The following is a 26,121-nucleotide window of genomic DNA, read 5'->3' on the forward strand; positions in this document are numbered from 1 at the left end:
TTAATACAGCCATGGCTGCTTCCCCAGAGGATGGTAAAAGCCTGGGCTCCCTTTCCTATCCATTTGTAGGTTGTTCTCCAGCCAGTTATCCTCTCACACCACAGTTGACTGCTCCACTGAATAATGGAAACTGGGCAGAATTACATTTGCAGAAAATGCTCTCTAATATGTTGCAACTATGAGGTATATATTGGTTGTAAACTCTGTATTGCAAAGTACCTGACATTTTTACTCCTTGGCCTTTGTGGAGTTGCAGTGGTACTGTCGGACCAATAGTTAAGTCTTTTTACTCTTGAACTCCTTACTTTTCACTTTGTTGTTATGAAGAAAGGATTTTTACAGGGCAGATGAAGCTTTTCAGCAGGGAAAAGGATCATTTCAAAGCTTCCCCAAACACCTGTCTTCAACAGCCTGCTGTGGCAAGCTCTGCCCATGCTTCAGAGCAAGTTCTGGCTGCAAAGCAACCTGCTTGCAGCCTCAGGTATGCCCAGGCTGGCTTTAAAGTTAATCCTTAACCTCATCAAGAGAAGGCATTACCATGTCACAGTACATTGGTGGTGCAATAATAAAAACCATTACCGCCCACCTGGCTCTCCTGCCTCTTTCTCCAACTCTCAGATATACTGAATGTTTACAGTCTTACTGCAAAAAAGCCCCAGAAAAGGATGTAACAGGATGTAGCAAGGCAAAGAAATTAAGATATTAGGGAAGTAAATACAGGTTCTGTAATTATACTTTATTGCAACTTGAATGCTTTGCTTGCTCCTAAAGACTCCTTAAGCTAAATTTGTTTGTTCCAAGTGTTTTCTTCTGTACCAACAAATAAACACAAGAAGCATGTATATTTTCCTTATTATTTTATTGAAAAGATACATTTAAAAAAATACACAGACATTTTACTATTATGGATTGCAGATAAAGATGCTCTAAAAGTTAATTCTCTATATATTTTTTTGTTCCTTTCTTCCATGTTTTCCCCTATTGTCACATAATGACTTCAGTCTGAGTACTGCATATTGATATCACCTTTATAAAAGGGTTGGGGAGGTAAGAAGAGAGGAGGGGCATTACTGCAATATAATAAGTAAACAGATAAGACAGTCAATTATAAATATTTCATGTTCTGTACATTATTGCATTAGGGAGCCACAACGTTATGCAGCATCGTTACAAAGGAAACTAGTTAGAAATGAAGAAAAAGGATATTTACGTACAAATACATGGATCCATTGTCTTCTTGAACAATGCATGTGAGCTCTGGTAATGTGCAATTGAAAAGCTTTTTTTTTTTTTTTTTTTCTCTTTAAACATTGCTTAGCAACACCAGTGAGGAAACAACAAAAATAAGTTAAATAAAAGTAGCAAACAAGTAGTAATCTTAACTATATGTTATATGGCTTTCTAGTTTTAATCTCTCTAAATAAAGTGTGACACAAAAGAATTAAAACAAACAAACAAACAAAAAAAAAACAAAAAAAACTTTAGCGCTGCATTGCGTTCAAACATCTGCACAGAAACTAAAAACCTTAAAATCAGACATGTGATACATCTTCAGTACTACACAAGATACACCAGTACTGGGGCCTAGGACAGTATACAATCCCTGTCAACAAGAGCACATTGAAAAGAAAAGGACACAGTTCATTTTTGAGATGTTACCCACAATCAAGCACTTGGCTCATCTATCTTTTTCCATGCTAGATTGTAACCCATTGGTTTCCAGAGAGCTATTTACATAAGTGTGAGCGAGGAAGACCCTAGTTTTCAAGTCTGCCAGGAAAATACTTTATGTTCCTTGTTTCCAAGGTGTGTCATACACATTGCAAAAAATAATAATTAATAGATACATGAATCTTTAATGATATAATTTTATGAGCGTTTAAATTTTTAGTAAATCACTGTCTATTTGGATTAAAAGAGAGAGAGAGAGAGACTGAGAAAGAGAGCTGTCTAGACTCCAAATGCAGTACCATCAGTGATGACTTTTATGGTGCAGTGGGTTGAGGTGTCACACCAAATGGCATTTCAAAAGAGAAAGACCCCTTGCTTGCTTTTCTTTCACCCTTTCTACTGGCCATAGCTATCTCTTGTTTACATTGATCAAATCAGTACGGTGCAAAAAGTATCGAGGCGGGTGTTGCACGGATGGGCCCGTGGCCCGGCCGGAGGAGAGCTGGGGGTATCGCTGGTGCCTGGAAGAGGGAAGCAGAGGGACGAGGAGGGAGGGACAGAGCAGATGACACTGCTGCAGCCGCCGCCAGCGGAGAGGAGAGAAATGCAGGTGCCAGAGGCTTGATCATATCCTTCTGGAATGCAAGTTTTGCCTGGAATAAAGCAAACAAAAAGGGCAGTGAAGTACATTTCTCCCCACGACCATTCATTCATAGGGGAAGAACAAACCCTGATGCACAGAGCCTGGTGTTGGCTGCTCAGGGGTAACACCCACATTACCCTCTTGCTCTTGAGGCAATTAAAGCAACTAAACTATATTCCACAACACACAAATCTCAAGAGTAGGGCAGTCAGGCAGGTTTAGAAGGGAGCGCCATTTGCAAGTGAGCAAGAGTAAATTATATAAATCATTATTGTTTGAAAAAAAAAAAAAATATATATATATATATAAACCACAACTAAGACATCAATGTAAAAAGTCAAGTTTTTCACTTGCAAAAATAAATTGTAGAAATGTCCAGTGGTCAGATTGGAAAGCTGATACTAGTTCAGCCATCTTTTTACCTGCTGATGCAGAGCTGTTCTTATCAACACACACACACACACACACACATATTTTAAGATCAATACCATAAATTTTTCTGAAAAAAATTATCACTCAGCTTAGCTTGTGGTGAAACTTATCACTCAGAACTATCTTGTGGTGAAAAAGCTAACCAGAAACACATACAATACAGTTTCACTGAAAATGGCAGGTATCACAACACATACATGTTTGTGGGGCAAAGATGCTCAAATCTTTCCTTTGTTAGTGGAGGCCTCTGCATACCTGATACATTATAAAACAGTGCACACAAATGGGGAAGGTTATTGAATAGGGAGACTCACAAAAAGCCCTCAGCATTTTCATTTGCCTCTATACAATTAGAGAGACCCATTAGTAGTTTAGCTTTTAAAGGCTTTTCAATGCTTACTCTTGCGCACACACATTTGCATGTCTCTCTTTCCAGCCTATGACTTGTTTTTGCACCATAGATGACATGCACTTTCCCTTAATGAATAAAATACAGGCTGAGTCATGAACGAGCAAATAAACATACAATCTGTGTTGTGCTGCAGACAGCCTGAACTTAGGCTGCATTGGACTGGCAGAGCCAGCTTGGGGAATTCTTGGAAATGCAGGTGGGTGTGAGAGGGGAACAGCAGGGGGCACAGAGGGAGGCAAGGTGTTTTGATAGTGATAGACACTGCCCAAGCATGCTGATAGGCAATCGATTCTCCTAAAGAACTGATAACTCTTTTTCAGCAACATAATACATCTGCTCAGCCCTCTGCTTTGCTACATAGAGAGAATGAGCATTAGTATTTTTATATCTTAACATCATACGTCCTTTTCCCTGATTGCATCCATCATAACTGAGAGTTATCTCAGGTGCCTGGAAAGACAGAATATATGTTTCAGACTTCAAGAAGTGCACCAATGCAACAGAGCTGATACCTTTCCACAGGGCATGTGGTTCACATTCCACATCCCACTGATAATTCCCTCCTTCCTAGAGGTAAATAACACTCCCAGAGTCATCTGCATGCTTTTGATGGGGCAGACAGCATACATAACTATCTTCAAATCTGATCCCAGCACAGAGCGAGCCTGCAGGGGGAGAAGCTCTGTGCAAGTGTCAGGTCTGTCATGCTCCTGTCTCTGTGTGGCGGGAGTTCCCAAGGTCACAAATTCATACAGACAATGATGAGAAAAAAAAAATACTTACTGCTAAAATACTTGGGCTGCGCTGCAGTTTGTTGTAAGGACTATATTTAGGTTTCATAGGCTTTCCTGCAACTCTGTCCTTATGCCTTCGGCTGGAAATGTGCTGAAATAAATATTCTCACATTTAATTAACTGGTTAAACATTTCTCAACTTTGAGTTTCAGACTGATTTATCGGCAGGGTATGCCTAAGCCCCTGTTTGTAACATACAGTAGGTTCTTTAGAGAGAGCAAAGATGAGTTTTGCTAAATTAAACATAACCATTTGGAGCACATCAAACAGAAAATGAGAAACTAATCAAATACAGTGAATTCTGTGATCCAAGAAAGGCTCTGCAAATTATTGGTATTTTGGTTAGTACTTCCGTTTTCTACTTGAGAAGCTTTGAACCAGGCCGAGTGGTAATCACTAGGTCATAAGGATATTCAGACATAGGAGGCGAACTTCCGTCTCTCTAATACTGTTCAGTTGCATAAATAATTCAATATTAACTGAAGGAAGAACCAGTACCCAGGGGTATGTGTACACCATGCAATTTAATACTGTCTTAGAGATAACTGAAGTAACTGTGAAGGAGAGCACAGGTTCACACAGCACAGCACCATCCAGTTGGAGATTCCAGTTTGGGTATCAGAAACAACAAATTTGTATTGCATTGCTCTGAACCCAGGGCTCATTGGCTTGGTCAGGGCAGAGCTGCATCTTCATGCAGCTATGCTGATATTGCAGTGCTAATGATAGGAGTGCTCCACACAGTTGAGACATATCCCCGGTATTACCCTCCCACTGATTGTCCTAAACCAATAGATTCAAGTCACATTCTCCCTCTTGGATTCAAAGATTATTAAAAAATATCCCAACAGATTAAAACAGAACCAAAACAGGAATTCAGAGAACCTTGGCCCAGGATTTCTGGTTGTTGGGGGACCTAAGTTCAAATTTATTGAGCCACAGAAAACTTTTAAACTAGATCTACTGTGCTATTAATTGATACTGACATTTTGTCCACCTCTGCTTTACAACTCTCGAGTCACCTTCCCCCCCCCCCCCCCCCCACACACACACACACTTTTTTTTTTCTCAGTTGTAACAATTAGGTGAATTCAATGGATATTTAGACATATTTGTGGGGTGATGGAAAAGAAATACTTTGTAGAAGTTCATTTTATGGCAAAACATCTTCACACAGATCTATATCCCACCTATAATATTGCAACATAACTAACAACAAGAGATTTAAGCCTCAGACACACACAAACTACCTGTTTAAGTTGAATTTCTGAATTAACATGGACATCGCAGATTTCACAATGAAATGTCTTGTTCTGCAGTCCTGAGCCTTTATTGCCATTCTGAACCTTCAGCCGGGATCCAGGTCTAGGGTAAGACTTAATGGGGCCAGCACCATTTCGAGCCTCGACCATTGTCTTGTGCTTGGAGCCTAATGGACACACAGATTGAAGATGAATTAATGACCAGCATCATACATCCTTGTCCATTAGCCATGGCACTTCTTGTAACACATTTATTTTCAAGACAGAATAGTCAGAACTACCACAGGTCAGGATTAACAAAGACCTTGCTTTTGGTCAGCATTGTTCCCACTTCCTCAGTCCAAGGGGAAGCACAACAGAAGAAGCATTTGTACAGAAAGGAGTTGCAGGGATGCTGGGCTGCTGGCTCCTGTGTGGGGGCAGTGTGTGGCTGCATGACCTGGTTTGCCAAAACCCTTTGAACAAAATCCAGAAGCTAGTGGATCACAGCATGAAAAGGGCATTAGCCAAGAGAAAAACCAGAGGGATCATTCAAAATCTGTGAATTTGTGACTAAGCCAGCAGCCACAATACAGATGGATGATATGTGGAAGAAAAGAGACTGCATGGTATATTGTCTCTGTTACTTGGATTCATTTTTTTTCCAAGGATTTACCCAGGGCCAGAATTCAACCTTTGGCTTTAAATGTGGGAACTGATAAACGGTCAATGAGGAAATACTTAAAGATTTCCCCTGAATCTAGATGATTTTGGAGGTCCTGGTCACCCTGAAACTTGAGGTGTAAAGAAAGACTATACTAACCAGAGACAGGAGTTTTCTGGATTAATCTCTTTGAGAAAACTTTTATGCACAGGCCATCATAGCAATTTCTCTAGTACAGGTGCCTCAGAAATAAATCTATACTGACTTCTGCTGAAGTGGAGGAAGGCAGATTTAAGAGCAGCACATATTTCTAAGAATTTTAATAATTAAAACAGAATGGTGACTGTGGGACCATCCAGGAAGGTGTAAAATGAGAGACTGTACAGGCACACAGTTATTACCACAGCTTGTCATCAGAGGTGGTGGCGGTGATGGAGACTGCAATAAGTATCCCTGATTTGGAAGAAGTGGCTGCTTTTGCCATTTCAAAAATGGATTACAGCTGTAAAACCAGCTTCAATGGTTTGTTAACAAGCTTTACATCACCAGCACATCACAGAGCAGCCAGAGTACATTAGAGATTGCTGCTTGTGGCCTTTTAAAAGATTTATGAGGGGAATGAGGAGAGCATATCTGATTCTCAATAATCCAAAGATTCTAGGACATCTAGGAAATTTAAGGAGTCCACACTAAAAATAGCAAAAATATCAAATAACAAAAGTTACTAAAAATTGTGCCAGCAAAAAGCAGACACCAGAGACAGACAGCTCAAATATGAAAGAGACACAGAACTGACATTTTAGAAACCTTGGTGCTACAGAAACCACAATGGAGATATCATGGAATATGACAAAGTAACATGAACTGTAGGGATATTGTCAGCTAAAAGCTTATAGAGTACTTGACAGACAGTTCCAAAATTTATAGAGAGCTTTAATAAAATATCAAACATCACACATCAAATTGCCATTAACACAAAAGTTTTAGCAACTTGCCATTGTAAGTTTTAACTAAAAGACTCTTCAGTGAATTCTGGCTACCATGGTATCAGAAAGCCAGTTTTTACCTTGAATTTTTGGAAATTAACACAAAACTCACGTTGTTAACCTACTCACCTGTATTGTGCGCTTCTAGTTGTGACAGAGAATTTACAGCCACTTTGCATAATGAACAGTAAAGTAGTTTTTTGGCTTTTTCCTCTTCTGACTCAGACGCTGTGCTAGGAGCCCCATTTGTGCTCTTGGAGGATGATGCAGGTGTTACAGGTGCTGCTGCTGCTGCTCCAGGCTTTGGAAGAAAAGCACCCGCTTCTGTACTGGAATTCTGACTTGCACTATTGGTTTTTGCTTTCCCTTTGTCTTCTAAAAGAAGCAAAATATCTGTCAAATATGCTGCGCACAAACAATCATACAGCAATAGTCCTGTGGTTTTAGTGAAGCTAACACAACAGGCGCCTAAGTCATCCAATTTTATACAGGCCAGCAGCATCCTTGAAATCTTGTTAAAATCCAACCACAAAATGTGTGTAATGACTTTCCTGCTTTTAAGTTTACCATTACCAATGACTTCAACAAAGTCATGCCAGCTGCTGTTGCTGTCATGCTGCAGCTCTGGCCAGCTGAAAGGAGCCCAAGAAACCTCAAAGGCAGCCAGGGTTAAAGAGTGAAGAGTGCTTAGAAACTCATGAGGCTTTGTACTGGGGATTACAAAAATACTCCCAAAAAGCAATATATTGTCTTTGGAATGGCTCGAATTTCTCAAAGTCACTGGGAGGACACTCAAAGGCTCCAGCACTGTCTTGACACATGATATCCCTCCATTCAGCTAGAGTATGGTGCTATACTATACACATGAGCACAGCTGTTAATATTTTTAGATTTTTCCAAGAACTATTCCCCACACATCCGGAGATTTGATGGCTCTGATGTGCATTCAGCATATTCCTTTATCACTTCACAACCATGAATCAATAATCTGTGCTCTTATGAGACAGGTAGGCAGGTATTACTTCATTTTACAGATGGTAATCACAAGGCAGAGAGATTAAATGTCTTAAATGTGTCTAAAGAGGAACTTTGAACCAGAGCCAATATTCAAATTGTCCTTGCGTACGTGTTGTCTACAAGAACTCATTGCATTTTAAGTTATTCAGTTGCAGTCCTCCTGACCACAAGCTATACTGGTACCAGCTCACCTATAAAGTACAAGTGATGAGAGGGGGAAAAAGTGCAGTGTTGCTGGTATGAGCAGCCCTGACAAAATGGACACATGAAATGAAAGCCTCAGACTGAGACCTGTTGTCACTGAAAAAAATGCCACCATCAGTGGAACAAAAGATCACAAAGCTTCAATTCTATTAAATAACGGTGGCATCTGCCAGTTTGCATTTTAAGATTTTTTTTTTTTTTTTTTTATTTTTTAAATATATAGAAAAGGACTATAGATCTAATTTTATTAAAGACCAACCAATATCAGCCTAGACATTTCTATATCTCTGAGATTTATGCAGTATCAAAGGCCAGCTCTACATTTAGGATTAATCATAGTTCCATCACTTGCAGCACAAGCCCAAATAGGACATGATACAAAACATATGGGATAAAGTGCATAAAGTAATATGTATATGATGATGCAGATTAGCATCTTCTCAAAATTAATGTTTCTTTCTTGTTTTATCAGAACAAATTAGAAACTCATATAGCTACTTTTACATTGTATTTTTTTTTTTCCATGCACATCATTTATACTTTATACTTCAAAACACTTAATCTCTAGTGAGGAATACCACAAATTTATTAGTACTGTCATTTCTTTAAGTCCACAAGATGACTGTTCCCTCTACTTCAGAGAAGAAAATCTGGAAAGGGATGAGAAGAGCATTTCTTATTCATTCACCCACTGCAATTAATATTTAAATGGCTTGTATAAATAATGTCCTTAGTCATTCTTTATGACCACTGCTAGATTCTGTCTTGACTTTCATGACAGTTTTTTCTGGTTAAGATGTGACGTTTTGATGTCCTTCAGATTCAAAAGAAAGCTAAAGTATTAAGTAACTGCAACAGGAACCAATGTCTAAGTACAATCACTTAACAGCAACCTCTTCAAAATTACTTATATCCCATATGAAACCTATGGCATAGTTTAAAATGTGTTGAACCAATTTAAAAGCTAGGTTCTATTTTGAACACTCAGTTATTTTTAAATACTGCTCCTTGAAATATGTTTACAGCTACTACACTCTGTTGTAACATCACTCTGCGCATCCTCCCAATGCTGCATTACCAAGAATTCTGAAAACAGGATTGTACCCCCTACAAGAAATTGAGAGCACGTGTGAACTGTGAACAGGCATTTTGATACTCAAACTGCATGGGTTTTGGCATATTTCCCAGAAGTGCATTGCAGTACATCAATTTTAAATTGTTAAAAAACAGCAGAAAGGAAATTCTAATAAAAGAATTGATTATTTTTTAAAATAGCTATAAAAATACTTTGAAATTACACAATATGAAATATACAGGACATAAAATGATCAAGTATGAAGCCTGCTATTAGGACTGAATATATGATAAAGCCAGATTCTGAAAGTATTTTGATTGATAATGTATGACAAAAGAAAGCGATGTTAAATCACAGTTCATAGACTATTCAATTTTAATGTCACTGTAGTAATCAGTTACATCTGCAAAAACCTCAAACAGCATATGACTTGTGAGCATACATAAAATAAAGGGTTTTGATAAATTACATCTGCTAACATGCTAAATTAAAGAGTTTTCAGTATGGAAAGTTCTCAGCAGTGCTAATATCTACAGGGAAAGTGTTCTGAACTGCTGCCATTTGTGAGTTCACATTACAGGATAATAGACTTCTTGTTGTTGTTCTATGTGATAAACTGCCAGACTGCAAGAGGCATCATGTCCAAATGTGTGGGGGCCTGGCTCGAGCAGAGGAAGGTTCTTTGGTATTTTGCCTTTCAGGCCATAAAAGAAAAATACACCTACAGAACTGCAAGTCTTATGTTAGTGTATATATAAACTATACTTCTACTTGGTCTGTCTTATATTGTTTCCCATTATTTATTTATTTATTTATTTATTTATTGATGTAAGCTTGGTGCTTGGTGGTTTTGAAACACTCCCTGGAGACTGAGATGGGCTTGCTCTGGACAGAGGAGCCCAGCAGAGAGGGGTGGCCCTCACTGCCCCACGTGCAGGCACTGCACAGGTCTGTTCTCCAACCCCTCTGTTACATAGAGGAACAGATTTCCAGTTGTGGATTTTGCCATTAAGCACCTGTAAAGTAGGATCCTAAACAATGGAGAAAGATCCATTTTACACAGGTCACCAATCACCATCAGAGAATGACAGCTTTCCATTGCTGAATTTAAAAGCTGATTGAAAAATGCTAGATTTCATTTCCCATTTCTCCTCACTTCGCCAGCCACCATTAAGGGATATTTAGTTCCGAGGCTCAAATGCCAGCAGATGTAGTATGTCAATATTTAAAATATTCCCAAGGTTTACAGCGTTTTCACTCTTCATAATACAAAGCAATTCTAGAGTATATAATGCGTAACGCGATGACAAGAAAACTTCTGGAAAGCTAGAGAGAAGTTAGCAGCATCCAGCTGGGCAAAATTCTGCCACTGTCTGGGCTTTTGGAAAGAACTACAGTTCACATAGTAATTGTATCATTTGGAGAGCTTCCTCACACTGATCAGCTCCATGTGCCTGTGTGTTTATGTGGAGAGATACATGCCTCTATATAAGTTGATGTTTCCTTCCACCGTTTTAAGTGTTTAATGCAGAACATCTTCAAAAGTCGTAATTGGAAGGTTATTAGACAGTTTAACTCACACAGAAAGTTCAGTGAGCTAAGTACATATTTATCACTGCAGTGGGACAAGATTTTTTTTTCCTGCCTTCTAAATCAGAAAATTGCACTTCCCCAAATGGGCTTTGGATACTAACTTATTGTTTTCAGTCTACAGAATTCAAAACACCATTACCTACAGTTTTGTTTGAGACAAATGCCTACCAAGTATTCAACTATGCAAAGCACAGGAAACGCAGATCATATACATATAGAAAGCAGGAAGATCACCATCCTACAGCTCCTCAGAAGGGAACTGGAATCAGAAGACCCAGACGGTGACAGTCTCCTCCCAGCAAGCTGCAGCTGTGACTCAGTCTGACCCAGGGTTAACTTGAAATGCCCACATCACAACTCACATGCAAGGAGTCCATCGAAAATCTAATTTGTACTGTTGCACTGTACTGGACTATGTTTGTTTTCCACACAGAAGGCCATACTTCATCTGTGTTAAATTTCTGTCTTTTAATTAAGTCTGCCTTTTCCTCAGGACTCCAGAGAAATAAATCAGTGTTTCATTTTGAGCTCTTACTGAAGCCTGAATTTATTTTGAAATAGAGCCCAAGGAAAAAATAAAGCAAGCTAATTAAGTATTGCTTTGGGCTTAGTAATACCAATGCTCTTGTTGCCTACTTACATTGTTTCAATTCTGCTTTGAAGTTGTTTTCATATATTCGTGGTTGTTTGCCTCATGTCTGCGTCAGCACCGTTAGAATTCAAGACTTATTTATTTAATTAGTAGTACCTCATTTTGGCTTTATGTATCCAAGTTAGAAAACAGCATAGGATAACATCTGACAGCCTTAAATCTAACCGGTTCTAGCTCCCTGCCAGTCCAAGTGACGTACCGCCCGCCCTGTGTAGTTCATGTTTCTCTCACTACTGTTGCTGTTACAGAGCTCAAGAAGGGGCAAAGCCACTACCATACAACTTCTTCCCTGTGACACTCAACCTGCATTTCCTTTGTGCAGTTGTATCCTCTCCTGGTTCCTAATAATGGCATGTCAATGCTCCATCCCCATGCACAGACTGACCATCAGTGCAGGCCATACAGCAAACAACACAATTTTTTTCCCCTAACCATTTCATCATTTAATTAAGCAGTTTAGTTAACAAGGTACTTTTAAGAGAAATCACTTTGCTTACTTTGTAATTTGTGTCAAGTGTTTATAATTTTATAATATATATATATCTGTACCTTAGATTTTTATATTTTAAAATGGTCTCTTACCATATGAAAATGTACTGAATAGGTCTTGCTTTTTACAGCCAGGAAATCACTATATATATATATATATATATATATATATATATATGTACACATATATATATATGTATGTATATATAATTTTATTTTTTTCTCTAGAGTGTGAGTGATGATTTCCATACACAATAGATAGAAGTTTTCACTTGGAATTTATGATGAAAATATACGTGCTGTTTTTAATGGAGAAATAAATTAAAATTCATGTTTCTTAATCCAGATTCCTAATAAAAATAAAAACAAGCAGAATTATAAAACTCGTGTATAAACCTAGAAATTCAAATGATACCAGTTTTATGTATCAATAATAGCTATTTCTACTTACATCCTACAACATGCCTACCTACAGTTTTTATCACTGAAGATGTACATAACATATCTTTGCAATAAACTTCTGCTTCACAAGCTTGTTCAAATAGCAACCGAAATAAAATTTACAGGTTATCCAAGATTTAGATTATGTATGGGATACACCTGCAGAAGCCCTTTCCATCACATATACCAAAAGCTTTTAGGTAGAGAGTACTGCTACAATCCTAATAACCCTTACAGAACTGTCATGTACATTTTCTACCTATACTTAAATAAATCTGCTCAGAAGTAACAATGTACTATTTACTGAGAATACATTTCTGCGTGTGTGTGTATGTATGCTTCACACTTATCTTTGTTACTTGGTCATACCTCGCATCACCCAGCTGAGCAGTAGCCTTACACAAACTACTTACAACCAAAACACAGTACACCAGTTGTAAAGTGGCCACTGCTGCTCTACACGGCCCTGCACCAGAGCTCTTTTGAGGAATTTGCTAATTTCTCATCCCACAAATTGAGATTAGATTTTATGAAAGATTATATTATTATTATATAGTTTTCACCTTCTCAAAGAACAAAACGTACTTCCAGCCTGGAAAAGAGCATAATGGAAAAACTGTTTCTGGTAGTCTAGATATTTTTGATTCTCTTTTATAAAAGTAAGAAAACAGTAAATACCTGAAATACTTATGGTCCCTTTCATCTTGAAGAACCTAAAAGAAACAGTTGTGCAATTTCCAGTGTAACTTCCAGCCTCAAGCTATGTTAGGAGACCCACAAGGAACAAACTAAAGCACAGCTTGATCACTGAATAGTTATCAGTGCCATGCTACCAGAGAACAGATGATGCATGGTTAAGTGCAAAGCGTCTGGCAGTATCAGCCTTATTTACAGCTCTGTGCTACACCACATCACTGCTGATGGAACAGCTTTTAAGAACTTGGATAGCTTGATGATTCTGACCACCTCATATTAATTTCTGACTATGGAGTTTCCTATGGTAACAACAATAACGAAAGTGATTTCTGAAAGGAAGAGTTTCTGTTTTATTTATGGGTTTTACAACTTTGAATAGCTTTAGGTTGTCACTAGAAATGAAGTGCAAAGAGGTATGACAGCCCTGAGTTCACATGGACTGTGTGACTGGGCACCAGTATTAACCTGAAGTGCTTATTTTTTAGACTATTTGAGACTCTGAGGTAAAGCAGGCATATCTCCCAAACAAGCAGAGCTGTACTGAGGGAAACCAGCTTTCAGGTTCTCCCTGTAATTTCAACAGCTCCAAATATGATTATGACAATTGGGCTGCATTAAACAACCTTTAAAGCATTCAGTGACTGCAGAATGAGACAAGGAGATCAATCACGTTGTTAGACTGTTGTATAAATATTTATACAACAAGTTATACAACCTTATCAAGTGCATAGCAAAGGTAAACTAAATTATATTAATTACATCCATATAGAATCCAAGAAATTTTGCTGAAAAACTAATAATTGTTGTTAAATTGGTCTCACTAAAGGCAGAGTAAAAATGTATTTATTGAAAGATAAAATTCTAACTCAGTTAAAACTCGGTATTTTAGATTGTTGGCATGTCTGACACAAAACTAAGTGAAACTTAGTTTCTTCCTACTCTCCTTTATAAAGCCACTGACAATGCTGAAAAGAGGCCAGTTAGTTGGTATTACTGCAGCTTTTCATTTGACCTTGCCATTCTGAGCTTTCTGCACATAACAGCAAGACGGTCACCAGACCAAATGATCAACAGTTTAAAAGCAGAGATCACAGCTGCAGACAGACATATATGAAATCACAGGAGACAGAACAGGTCACCAACATACGCATTGGTGTGGCAGCCAAACTTTTCATAAGCTTTCTTCTGTTTTTCACTCCATCACGGAAAAAAAATATATCTCAGGTGATGGTAACAAAAGTAAGTGTGGCAGCTGTTTGTAGGAAGATCTTCACAAACAGAAGAACCAGAAAAGGTGTGAAGGTGGTCACAATGGCTGAGGGGTGGTAAGTGCAAGTCAGCACCTTAAAAGCACACTATAACAGGGAAACAATGCACAGAGAGCTTTGAAAGTGACGGATTTGAAGAATTTGGAGAGAGAAAATCAGCTGCTTTAGTTCATTTCACCATAAAACGGTGAAATAACATAGAAAAGCTACTGCTCTCCTCCCACTGAGAGTCCAGGAGTATCCCTGCAGCATTGCTTCTGAACATACCTGGCTTTGACCTAGCTGCATTTGTCAAAGACAATAATGCCATTATGAAAAAGGAAAACTGTGAAAAATAGTAATAAGAAATAGTACAGGGAAGAAAGAACTGGATATTAAAAGCTGCACATAGAAATACCATAACAAAATTCACAGTATTTAAGTCAAAAATACAGTAGTAGAGAGATAACCAAAGAGGTTGCAAGGCTGTCTGAAATTTTTAGCTTAAATATTTAGCTTATATATATAATATATAAATATAAATAATTATATATTTATACATATATAAATATTTTATATTTATATAAATATAAATAGATATTTTAGCTGAAATATTTAGTTTAGTTCTGTTTGCCCTGAAACAAGATACAGAGGGAGAAGAGGATCAATGACTGAATTAATAGGAGGACAAAAAGGGCCTTTCTCAATCTATCAGAAGAAAAACTCTACTGAATAACTGAATAGAAATGCAGACAATAGTTCCAGTAAAAAAAAAAAATAAAAATAAAAAAAAAAAAAAAAAGAAAAGCATCAAACCATTGTTCTTCACAGAAAGTCTTATCTTCTGCTGGCTCACACTGTTACAAAGGAATAAAGGATGCATTTAAACAATTAATTATCCTTTTCATGAACAAAAAGATGAACACTGAGTAATATATGCCATGAAGCCAATAGAAGGAAAGCAATTAAGTCACTGGTGGTCACAACCTTTACAGCATTTGTAAGCACTCCATCCTGCATCTCATCATCACCCAAAAAAAAAAAATAAAAAAAATAAAAAGAGCATTAGATTATTTCTTGACACTCATTAAGACAGAGTTAGCTAACTTTGATAAGGGATTTTGAAATCTTTTTTGTTTTATCTCCACATTTGCTGACTAATGAGACTCTAATGGCTGTCAGACAAAATATCTACTTTCTCACTAGTTGTGCAGTCTACTGAGAAATGAGGCTGAAAAACCCGTAGGGCTCTGTTCTAGAAAAATTCCACTGCAAACCTACATGCAAATCAGGCAGCACAGAGTATCCATTAACCCTCTGGTTACCTTTAGCTTTTGTAAAACGCTCTTCCTTGTACCTCAGGCCTGTCTGAAAAAAAAAAATGGCTAGGTGTTATATAATGAAAGGTACTTACATGAAATAAATGGTTGACACATTCTAAAGAAAACCAATTTTGTTTCCATACAAAGATGAGAAACAAATGGAAGCTATAAATATGAAGCTTTTCATCTCAAGCACATATGTGCACTGAAATAAGCTACAACACATTTTGTCAAGATACTGAAGCTACATCAGGAAACGTTTGGATGGCTCTGCAATATTGGGTGAGCTCCTTAGCTAGACTGATTATTTGATTAACTGCATCACTACTCTCCAATTGGCTTAACTGAAGGATCATTTTCATTTCAGAAGTATTGCTTGCTTGGCTATGGTACAACAGTGATGTTGATACTTAATTTCTTAGATATTTTATTTCTGAATTGGCATAGCAAAGACTCTAGGGAATTCTTTTACAAAGGAACCTGTCTCTTTTTCAGAGTATGAAATAAATTTGCAACTAATTGGATTAAATGTTATAAAGGTTTGTTTTAGAAAATTTGGATGCTCCTAATTCTTATGAAAGTAGATTGCTGACAATCAGAAAATACTCAGAAGTCCACATAGTTCTGCCACTGCAAAATCTTGACCTGAAATATTTATTTCTGCACCTACTTGTACAACTTCTTCAACAGAGAACGCCTGCTGTTCCAACTACTTGGTGCCTTTGAGATAACCCTACAGCGTCACCTACAGTTTTTAGTCAATTATTTGCATACTTGCAGACATTTTTCCATACATAAAAGCTTATATTGAAGTAACTGTGTAAAAGTTATGGATCAACAAGGAAGACTCACATTTCAAACATTCCTCAGTTACAGCAGTATTCTTAAGTGAGAATATCCCACACTTTGCATTCTTCAGTACTGTTGCTCTATGACTTGGTAAATTTATTTTAAAACTATCTTAATCTTTCATGTTTTCTAAGGTATGCCAGTCTATACTGGCTGGAATGTAAAAAATTAAAACAGACTTGGAGAACTATTATATAGTTTGGGAAAAGTTTGAAATATAGTACATGACATGATAATAATAATAATAAAAAAGTGACACCCAGGATAAAGAAAAAAAGTTTTACTGGTAAGACTTATCTTTCTCTAACACCAGACACTATTGTGTTTTGTAAATATTTTATACTCCTATTACAGACTGCCACATTTATTTCACTAATACAGGAATGCAAGTTTTCCACAGTATTTTATTGTCTTTTAAACATTTTAATAATATAGGAATATTTAGAAAAATATTATTCAAAAATTATAACAGCGTATTCTATCCAGACATCCTTCAACTTCTTAAAAATGCTTTGGGTCCTCTCCTCAACCATAAAATTAATGTTATGTCCTCCATCTATGAATCTGAAATACATTACTAGAAACACATTTTACTTGCAGTTTGTGCTTAAATAATCTTAAAATTCTACCCACAGCTTCTAAAGTGATTTGGAACACAATACAAAATTTATGGGCGTCTAAATAAATTAATCAAGAAGAATGGACATTCAAGTACGTACATGCAAGTACATTTTCACAGTCCTGTGTCTGAACTACTGACTCAGTACTTGCCTGAGCAGATCTGCCATTGAAGCTGACTATGAAACACTCATCTTCATTTCAGTTAAATGACATCTGTAATTGTGCATTCTTACTGATTTCAGTGGCAGGTTTGCCTGAAGACTGCAAGTATGTAGTCACGTCCTCAAGATTTGACCAATAAATTGCATATAACTTGCCTAACAGACATGCAAGTTGACTTACTCGCCTTGAAAGAAAAAAAAAAAAAAAAAAAAAGAAATAAAACACAACCTATTGACCATATATACATATTTATGCTATAGGAAATGTAGCATGTTTCTCACACCAATTCAGTAATGCAGAAGCTGTAGAATTAAGGCTGAAAGGATAATAAAGTAAATTTTCAAAAGACCTATTTAAATGTCTGATGTACCAGCCAGGGATATTTTTGCTTTTGTTTTCAATTCTGGATTTATGAACTATTTTGTATCAAAACCGACTCACAAACTTCATGGTCTCAGTTGTCTGTCAGGCCCTAGCAACAAGCATTTTTTCTTGAGCATTGTATTCGAAATGTTGCCTACTTTTATGCTGCATAAAAAAATAAATATGACGAATATAAAGATGAGTAAAAACAACATTTACCAAAAAAAAAATCTAGACACAGTATTGATGTATGGAAGTTGCTACTGGACTAGACTGGCTTGTACTCTTTGAAGTCTTTTCCTTTACTTAAATAGTTGGTGAAAAAATACAGGGGGGAAAAAAAGGCCACCAGCAAAACTATTTTTCTCACTTGTAAGTGCATGTTTTCCAGGAAAAAAAGGTTCAAAAATAGAACATTTACTTCATTTAGAGGCCAAACCAAAGCATCCTGAAGAAACAGTATTGGGTCTTACCCATTGTTTTACATGTGGAGACTAAGATCACTCAAAGCCTGAGAAAAAGAAAGACCTTTAATTCTCAAATTTTAGAGATTTGACACAACCTCCAACTTTGGCACAACTAGACACAGACGAAACTCCATTCAACTACTAATTGCACGAGTTATCATAAGCACTCTGTTATTTATTCTCTGATTATGTGGGAAAGCTAAATGTCTGGCATCAGATGAACAGTCTTACTTCTTCAGCAATATCTTCAATAAGCTTTGGGGAATTATAGATACAGATAAAGCAACTCCATCCCAGACTTGTTATAAAAACAAAACAACAAACAAACAAACAAACAAAAAACCTGCAGATATCTTTATTGGGAATTATCCATTCTAATGAATTTAAAGGTCTAATTTAAGTCCTGCTGAGAATATGAGAACATCCACTGATTTGAATTTCTTAGTCATCTAAAAACAAACCTCATTCTTGGATCACAAATGAATTTTTTTCTTATGCAAATAATACTGTCATTTGCCATCAGAATAACTATCTTGAGGTGACAAAAAAGGATATATCATTTCTCTCTTTTGAAATTTTTACAAAATCTCATTCAAAAACCTTCACTTTTTAAGATTCTTCTGGATCTTCTTTCTTCCTACTAGAAAATTGCAAAGCAGATGAGTGACATTGGTATCTCAATGTTACACTCATTTTTTGCTAGCTGCTTCTTTTATTCTCATTTTCCCTCCTTCTCCACTTCCATACCTGAAGACTTGAGAACTCTTGTAATACGTTGCATAACCAATTATGAATAAAGAATGATGTCATACATACTAGTTCTGCTAGGTTAGGGACATTGTGCCACCTCTGGCTTCCTCTATGGAAATATGTATTTAATCATTTGCTAGTATATTGTGACATTCCATATTTATTTTTTCATTCAGTTATCATCCAAAAAAAATTGGATATTCAACAGGCACATCATTAGCAGAACAAGCAAGAAAAACAGATGCCCAATATAACAAGAAAAGAGTTGCCAAGAGATTCAATGTATGTAAGTGGATTCTTTAAATGACTGTATACATATAGATAAAAAGAAATAAACAAAAAAGTAGCTGAGAACATCCCTGGGCTCTGCTCCAATGACCAGCTATATCTGTAGTCACTCTTGCTTAGCCCAATGCCTATCTTTACCTCTACCCAAAGTAAGAAAAAAGTGCATAATTTTAAAGATGCTAGTGAAAAAATATGCAACAAATTTCCAGTTTTTACAACTGGAATAATTTATAGTAGTATACTGCTTTAGTGATCTAGGGCACATGAATGTTCTGGCACACAGCAAAGCACAGAGTAGTATTTAATCTTTGTCCTGGTTTCAGTTAGAATTAATTTTCTTCCTAGTAGCTGATGAAATGCTGTGTTTTGGCTTAGGATGAGAAGAGTGCTGATAACACCCCGATGCTTTAATTGTTGCAGAGCAGTGCTTAAACTAAGCCAAGGACATCTCAGCCTTTTGCTCTGTCCTGCCAACGGGCAGGCTGGGGGTGCAGTAAGAGCTGGGAGGGGACAGACCCAGGACAGGTGACCCAAACTAGCCAAAGGGGTATTCCATACCATCTGACGTCATGCTAAACAATATATAGGGGTGGCTAGCCGGGAGAAGGGGGCCGGACTGCTCGGGGTTAGGCTGGGCATCAGTCAGCGAGTGGTGAGCAATTGCATTGTGCATCACTTGTTTGTACATATTATTATTACTTTCCTATTATCACCATTGTATTATTATTATTGTTATTATTATTTTTGTTATTATTATTTTCCTGTCTTATTAAACTGTCTTTATCTCAACTCACGGGCTTCATTTTCCATTTCTCTCCCCCGTCCCAGAGAGGGAGGGGGGAGGGTGAGCGAACGGCTGCGTGGTGTTTAGCTGCCGGCCGGGTTAAACCACGACAGTATATTTTTAATGCAGAGCTTCTGCTTTTAAATAAATACAGGAGAAAAAGGTTACCATTTCTTCAAAACAATCTTGTGCTTACATGTACTTCTGATTTATATAATGACTGGAGAAAGAAAAGATTGACCTTTTCCAATTTGAACAGGAATTGGAAAAGCTTAACAATGTAATTGTGTCAGTCACAGAACATATTTTTTTTCAGTTAATTTCCTATAATCGGTTTGCAGTAGAGGTGCAGAATTTGATCTGTGCTAGTTAATATTATAGGCAGGCTGAGGAAACACCTGAAGAATTCCTTGGAGCTCCTGGAAGTCATCAACACCAAACCATGCAGAACAACTGCTTTCCCATTTAGCTTGTTAGAAGACACATGTGGGAAAGATGAGGCTTGAAAATCCCATTTTGAAAAAGTATGACCAGTAAGAATGACAGGGAAGAAAGTGTTTCAAAAGTTCAAACCTAATAAAATGATTTCTTGTTAATAGACTTTGATTTGCTAATAATCTTTCTGATTAAACTTTCATCCTAAGGGCATAAACCAAAGAGCAACATCCTAATGTAGGTGCTGAAATAACCCACCAGTACATGCCCAGAGACTATTTGCTACTAAATCCAATATCAACATTGCATTACTGACAGCATATTTTACATATCAATACTGATAATAAAATGTTCATGTAAATGCATGCATGGTACTTGCACATGAAACAAAAGCATACATGTGATGAATTTATGAGAATTCCTGAATTCTGTTTTAGATTATCCACCAAAAAAGCACTGTGGTCAAGCAGCAGATTCCATATAGTGCCTTTATATCTATTTTAGGGATGGAGTTTCAACAGGTGGCAGTATAGAGCAATATAGAGCATTTTTCTGAGGGCTGTAAAATGCTTAATGAAAAGAGGACAAACCCTACCATCCTCAGAGACCTTCACAGAAAAATACCACTGGAATGACTCTCCTTGGTGGATGAATCTGATTGAATTTACCTCTTAGAGCTGACCATAAACTAACTTCTTTAACATAAATACGTCTGTGCTTAGCAGGCACTATCTGAATACACATAAACACAGATGCATTATTATTTTGTAGCATATAATTTCAGTAGAATTCTTTATATAAGCATAAATGTGAAAAACTGATGAGGTTTTTCAGTAGCTTTTGATGGAGACTAGACATAATGACAATCATCTCAGACCGGCATACAAAAAAAACCCTCTAAATATGACTTGTTAACGTTGATGTACAGCAAGCCAAAGAAATCATTGTCATGTTCCTCTGCTTCTACAGCCTCTTTTCCACAAAATTCAACTTCATCACAATATAAGCAGCATAGACTTTGAGGTCTGGATGACTTGGAAACTTTACAAAGGATTTAAGAATAAATACCCTAGAAACATCCTAAACTTTGAAGTTCTTATAATGACATCTCCATGACAATAGCCTAGAATCCCCCAGAACAGATATACTACAGATAGCTGTGGAAGCTGCCTTATCTCCTTGTTCTTTCGATGAGATTATTGTGATTTAAAACAAACAAAGAAAAAGTTTATTCCTTTAAAATAAAGTGATGAATTAAAAATAAATATTAAGAGGGTTTTTCAGAATTGGATATCATTTTTAGGATACTCTAAGCACAGAGATGCATATGGAAAAGTTTAGTTTGGCAACTCAAGCAACATGACCAAGGGAGTGTCCTGATGGTTGGCTTGTGAAATATGAACTAAGCCATCCCATGGGACATCATGTCTCATTCATAGTTGATGAATAAATAGCACTGGTAATCAGGACACTGAAGAAATCCAACCCGTCGTAACGTGCCTGAGTAAGTGTGATTCAATATGTAGCACTCTACTACGGAATAAAAGGAATAAAATATACAGGTTTATTTTCAAAGTGCCCACAGAAAGCCCTCAATGAACTAAAATCACTGACAAGACCTCAAGCTCAACTTTTTTTTTGTTTGTTTTTTGGTCTAATGAAGCTTGTAGTTACTGGTGCTACTTAATGGACTAACTTATTACCATATGTCTACATGACAAAGTAGCACTTACGTCTATCGGTCTGTCTGGGCTGTTTTGAAAATCTGAGCTAGCCCACTTGGGCAGCAGACACTATACCATGTTTTAGCATGCTGTAATAACTGGACTAACTCCTAAAAGACCCAGCTGGATCAAGAAACTGGCAAAAGAGGTTTCCAGTCACATCTTTTTCCTGCTTTCCTCGCCATACACAACAGACCAGCACAGGACTGCTTATATGATGGAATATAATCAGCATGACACTGAACATTTAGCTGCTCTGAGATGCAGTTACAGAACAAAATGGTAGTAAGAGGGGCCAGAATTTGAAACAGGATCCAGAATTTGGCCTGGTTAGGTGCCTGGTATTGCAGATGTACCAGCTGAACAAAAAGGACTTTTCATAAAACATCCAAAGGGTGCATCTGTAACAAGTCCCAGGTAGCAGAGCCTGCTGATCTTATTTGAACAAGAACTGAACTTGAAATGCCCATATATATCTGTATATATATACAGATACACAGACACATATATGTATAATTCACAAACAGCTCTCACTGAAGAGGAGAGAGTTCATATACAGAATGGCTCAAAGAAAAAAAAAAAAAGGCTTTATTTTTTAATTCTGAAACCTGTTTTTGACTTTTTAATAGGTTATAACCATTGCATTTAATTCTTGATTTGTATATCAAAGCAGATTTTTAAGAAAGTGATTCTGCATCATGTCTCCTTCATTTTGAACAATTTATTTCAATTTAGAAGTGTAATCAAAGAATTCCTCTTCATTTGATAAGTAAATAGTGGCATTTTAGTCCATTTATTATCATAAGCATTCCTGAAGGACTCATCACTATAAGCATCTAGAATATGCTAGACTGGAATCACAGACACCCATCTTCTGTTGCATTCTCAGAGCTATATTTAAAATGCACTCTGCATATTCTAAACATATTCTATGTACTTGTAGCTACCCCTGCCCCTTTCTAAAGGGATGCATTTCACTGGAAATACCTATGCGCACACGTTGTACATTACATTAACACAACATCTTTCAGCCTAAAGGGCTTGACAAACTACTGAACAGTGCAGACTTTTTATAAAGTTTCTCCCTTATACACATATATTTCTGTTGGAAGCCATCCTGAAAATCATGGGGTCCCACAGGGAGGGAAGGTGATCTTTGCCCCACATGAAAGAGCAGTTCACAGGCTTGTTAATGCTGCCATCCTGTAACTCTCTCTCAAAGCAGCCACAAAAAAGCTTGCAGTATCACAGCACTCATCTTCTAGCATATGAAGCTGTTCCATAGCTGTTACTATACTTTCTTGGGGTGTTTAGAGAAATTGGGAGACAAGTTCAGAAAGGATACCCTATGGACAGCTCCTGTTTGAAAGTACCCATCAGGACAAGTAGGTATAGCCTAATAAGAGGTGTGGGAACAACCACATTGCACCCATCATTTATGACTTTTTATTTTTCTCTGCTGAAACAATGAAAAGGATAAAACAGTGGTACTCCAAACTAGTAGTAAACAAGTATTTTCTAAATGGTGAAGAGTTTTGTGCTTAGAAAATTAGATCACATAACAGTCTGATCGCACCAGAATGCAAAACTCGTGCAATCCAACCCATCAATATATCCACTTACCTGAAGATGCAGCAGATTCTGCATTCAAATACTATGGCTTTATCACTACATTTGCTGATGATCAGTTTACAGAAGTTATTTCTGAATCGTATTGTATTAATAACAGTGGCAAACATCTCTTTCACACACATTAGGAATCATCACACTGAGACCAAGTTCCAGAGTTGCCCCTGTCCATGTCTCTGCAGGAGCCCACATTTTCCTGAAAACTCCTCAAAATACCTTAAAAATTAGTTTAATCGTTGTAGCTCTAACAGCAGCCACACTTCTCAAGTTGAAAGGAACAGTTGTAGAGAGACCACTGCATCATAAGATGTGAAAAATAAGAACTGGATGAATTGGGGTCTTGCCTGTGATAGATCCATCACACAAGATGAGCTAACACTGAAATTATTTTTCTGATTACTACTGCTTCTGAAAAATAGCATGACATCTAAAATAGTTACGTCTGTCCTACAGAAGAGGTGGCTCTTTAGCAAATTTGACATTTTATTTCAGTATATAGTATCTGTTCTGTCTGGAGAGCTTTGGGTCAGATGCCAACAAGTCACTCAAAATGATAGCAAATCAAAAAAGCTGTTAGTGCCCTTTTATTAGCAGACCTATGTAACGTAACAGTAAATTCAGTTTATCAGGGTACCATGACACTCTCTACCCATTCTGCATTAATACCAGTAGAAGTACAATAGGCAACAAAGGAACACTGGAACTTAAGTCTCTTCTCTTCTTAGCTTCTTATTCTCCTCTTCCATACTCAGTGAATGGACACCAGGAACAACATTTCTTGATGAACATTTCTGAGGAACATAGCAATGCTTCAAAATACAACAGTTAAAACAGTTTCACAAGTGGTGGGATTTAATTCCTTTCCTTGATTCCATTTAGCCCCCATCTTCTTCCTATACTTATAATGCATTTTTTTCAGGCCTACGCCACACCCAAATAATCCAAACTGAAATCACCCAGTTTAAGGCAAACAGTGCCAGGCCAGCCAGTAGGCCAAACAAAACAGAGCTCTCTGCAGCTTCTCTCAGGATGGAGTATATGTTAAATCTTCTATTCTACCAAGTTGCCAATTTTCACCATACTTCTATTTAACATACTTCTACTTCTTTAACACACATTCATCTCATTAACTTTTTTACATGAGGCAATAGTTGTGAAAACTCTGCAGAGCATGACAAAGATAAGAATAGATGATATGACTAAGTTTCATTTCCTTAGGAAATCAGGATGAAAATGTCACGGCCACAAACAGAAATTAAACTCTTAGTATTAGATATTATTTTTGTTTTTAAGGAAAAATGAAATATACCTATACAGTGAATATTTGGTAATCCATTTCTCAAAGAACGAAAGCTGTGTTAGAATATTCAGAAATAAATTAATGGAAAAACACACACACAAAACAAAACAAAAACACCACTGACAAGGACAAAAAAACATCCACCATAGCATTGATTCCCAGCAGCAACACAGTGATTCTTCTTGCTGAAATAAGCATTATGTTAAAGAGCTAAACATGTTCAAGAACGCTTTCCCTTACAGAGGCTATTGTTCATGTGCAGCTAAACAAAATTATGGTTTGGTTTCTTGTCCATTTTTTTTTGTTTGTTTGTTTCTTGTCTAGTTCACTAAAAATTCCTGTCTCCAAGACATTTCCTGTCTCTGCTAGCAGCACTCCATTTGGATGTGGAGAGTTTGTCACTCCAAGTTTAGAGTTTTGTCCTCCTAAACATCTCACCTTCAGTCTTACAAAGAGCAGCAACAGGCTTTGAGCAGCCTGCTCTTCACAGGCAACTCTGCTGTTCCCCAGACTGGAAGAAAGCATATAACTAAATCACCACAGAAATTTATTTTGAATGTAGAAACACTTTTAGTGGTGTAGTCCAACAGACACAGATGGCAATCTGTCTAATTTGTGTTGAGTAATTAATAACATGTAACAACATACTGTCAAAACAGGGGCATTATAACAATATCAGGAGCAGGTTTCTCTTGTTGCTTAGATTATTTTATCCTCTCTCAAAAACTGGAAGTAGAGGAGTAAATGATTTTAGATATATTGCACAGAGAAGAAGAAAATTAAGTCACAGACAGATCTTACAGGCTGGACTAAGAAACACATGAGACAGCTCTAGACTTAGAGAAAACATTGAAAAGGAAAATAATAGAGTTGGTAAAGATGCTGCAACTTGTGTTACTTGGCCATCAGCCTTTGGCACAAGCAGGGCAGGCAGCGCATAACACAACTGCATAGCAGGCATTCCTACACAACAGTTAATTCCTCTGAAGTTTTAACTAAAATCTTATTAAACAATTGTCTGAGGTTTTAGTGTACATCTGGAGTGGTAAGTTGTTTTAACTAAAGCTATTTTCGGTGTTTCACAGTGTAAATTATTTACCAAATGTTTTAAATCTCTTCCTATTCGATAATGCACATTTTATTTAGAGCAAATGGTACCTTGCAACTGTT

The 26,121-nt window shown here is 37.0% G+C and overlaps 1 protein-coding gene across 15 annotated transcripts in view; it reads right to left on the reverse strand.

The window, feature by feature from the left end:
- Positions 1-842: 842 nt before the first annotated feature.
- ZNF385B (zinc finger protein 385B) overlaps positions 843-26,121 on the reverse strand; it is a 169,584-nt gene continuing 144,305 nt past the window's right edge. For all 15 annotated transcript variants that reach the window (XM_027461300.3, XM_072041030.1, XM_072041031.1 and 12 more), the window contains 4 exons: positions 6,973-7,218; positions 5,203-5,381; positions 3,942-4,043; positions 843-2,324 (listed from right to left, as the gene is read on the reverse strand). In XM_027461300.3, the coding sequence (XP_027317101.1) occupies positions 2,106-2,324; positions 3,942-4,043; positions 5,203-5,381; positions 6,973-7,218 (746 nt within the window). In that variant the 3' untranslated portion in view covers positions 843-2,105. The remainder of the gene's footprint in view (positions 2,325-3,941; positions 4,044-5,202; positions 5,382-6,972; positions 7,219-26,121) is intronic.

The sequence above is a fragment of the Anas platyrhynchos genome, chromosome 7 (assembly GCF_047663525.1).
Source record: "Anas platyrhynchos isolate ZD024472 breed Pekin duck chromosome 7, IASCAAS_PekinDuck_T2T, whole genome shotgun sequence".
Classification (NCBI taxonomy): Eukaryota; Metazoa; Chordata; class Aves; order Anseriformes; family Anatidae; genus Anas; species Anas platyrhynchos.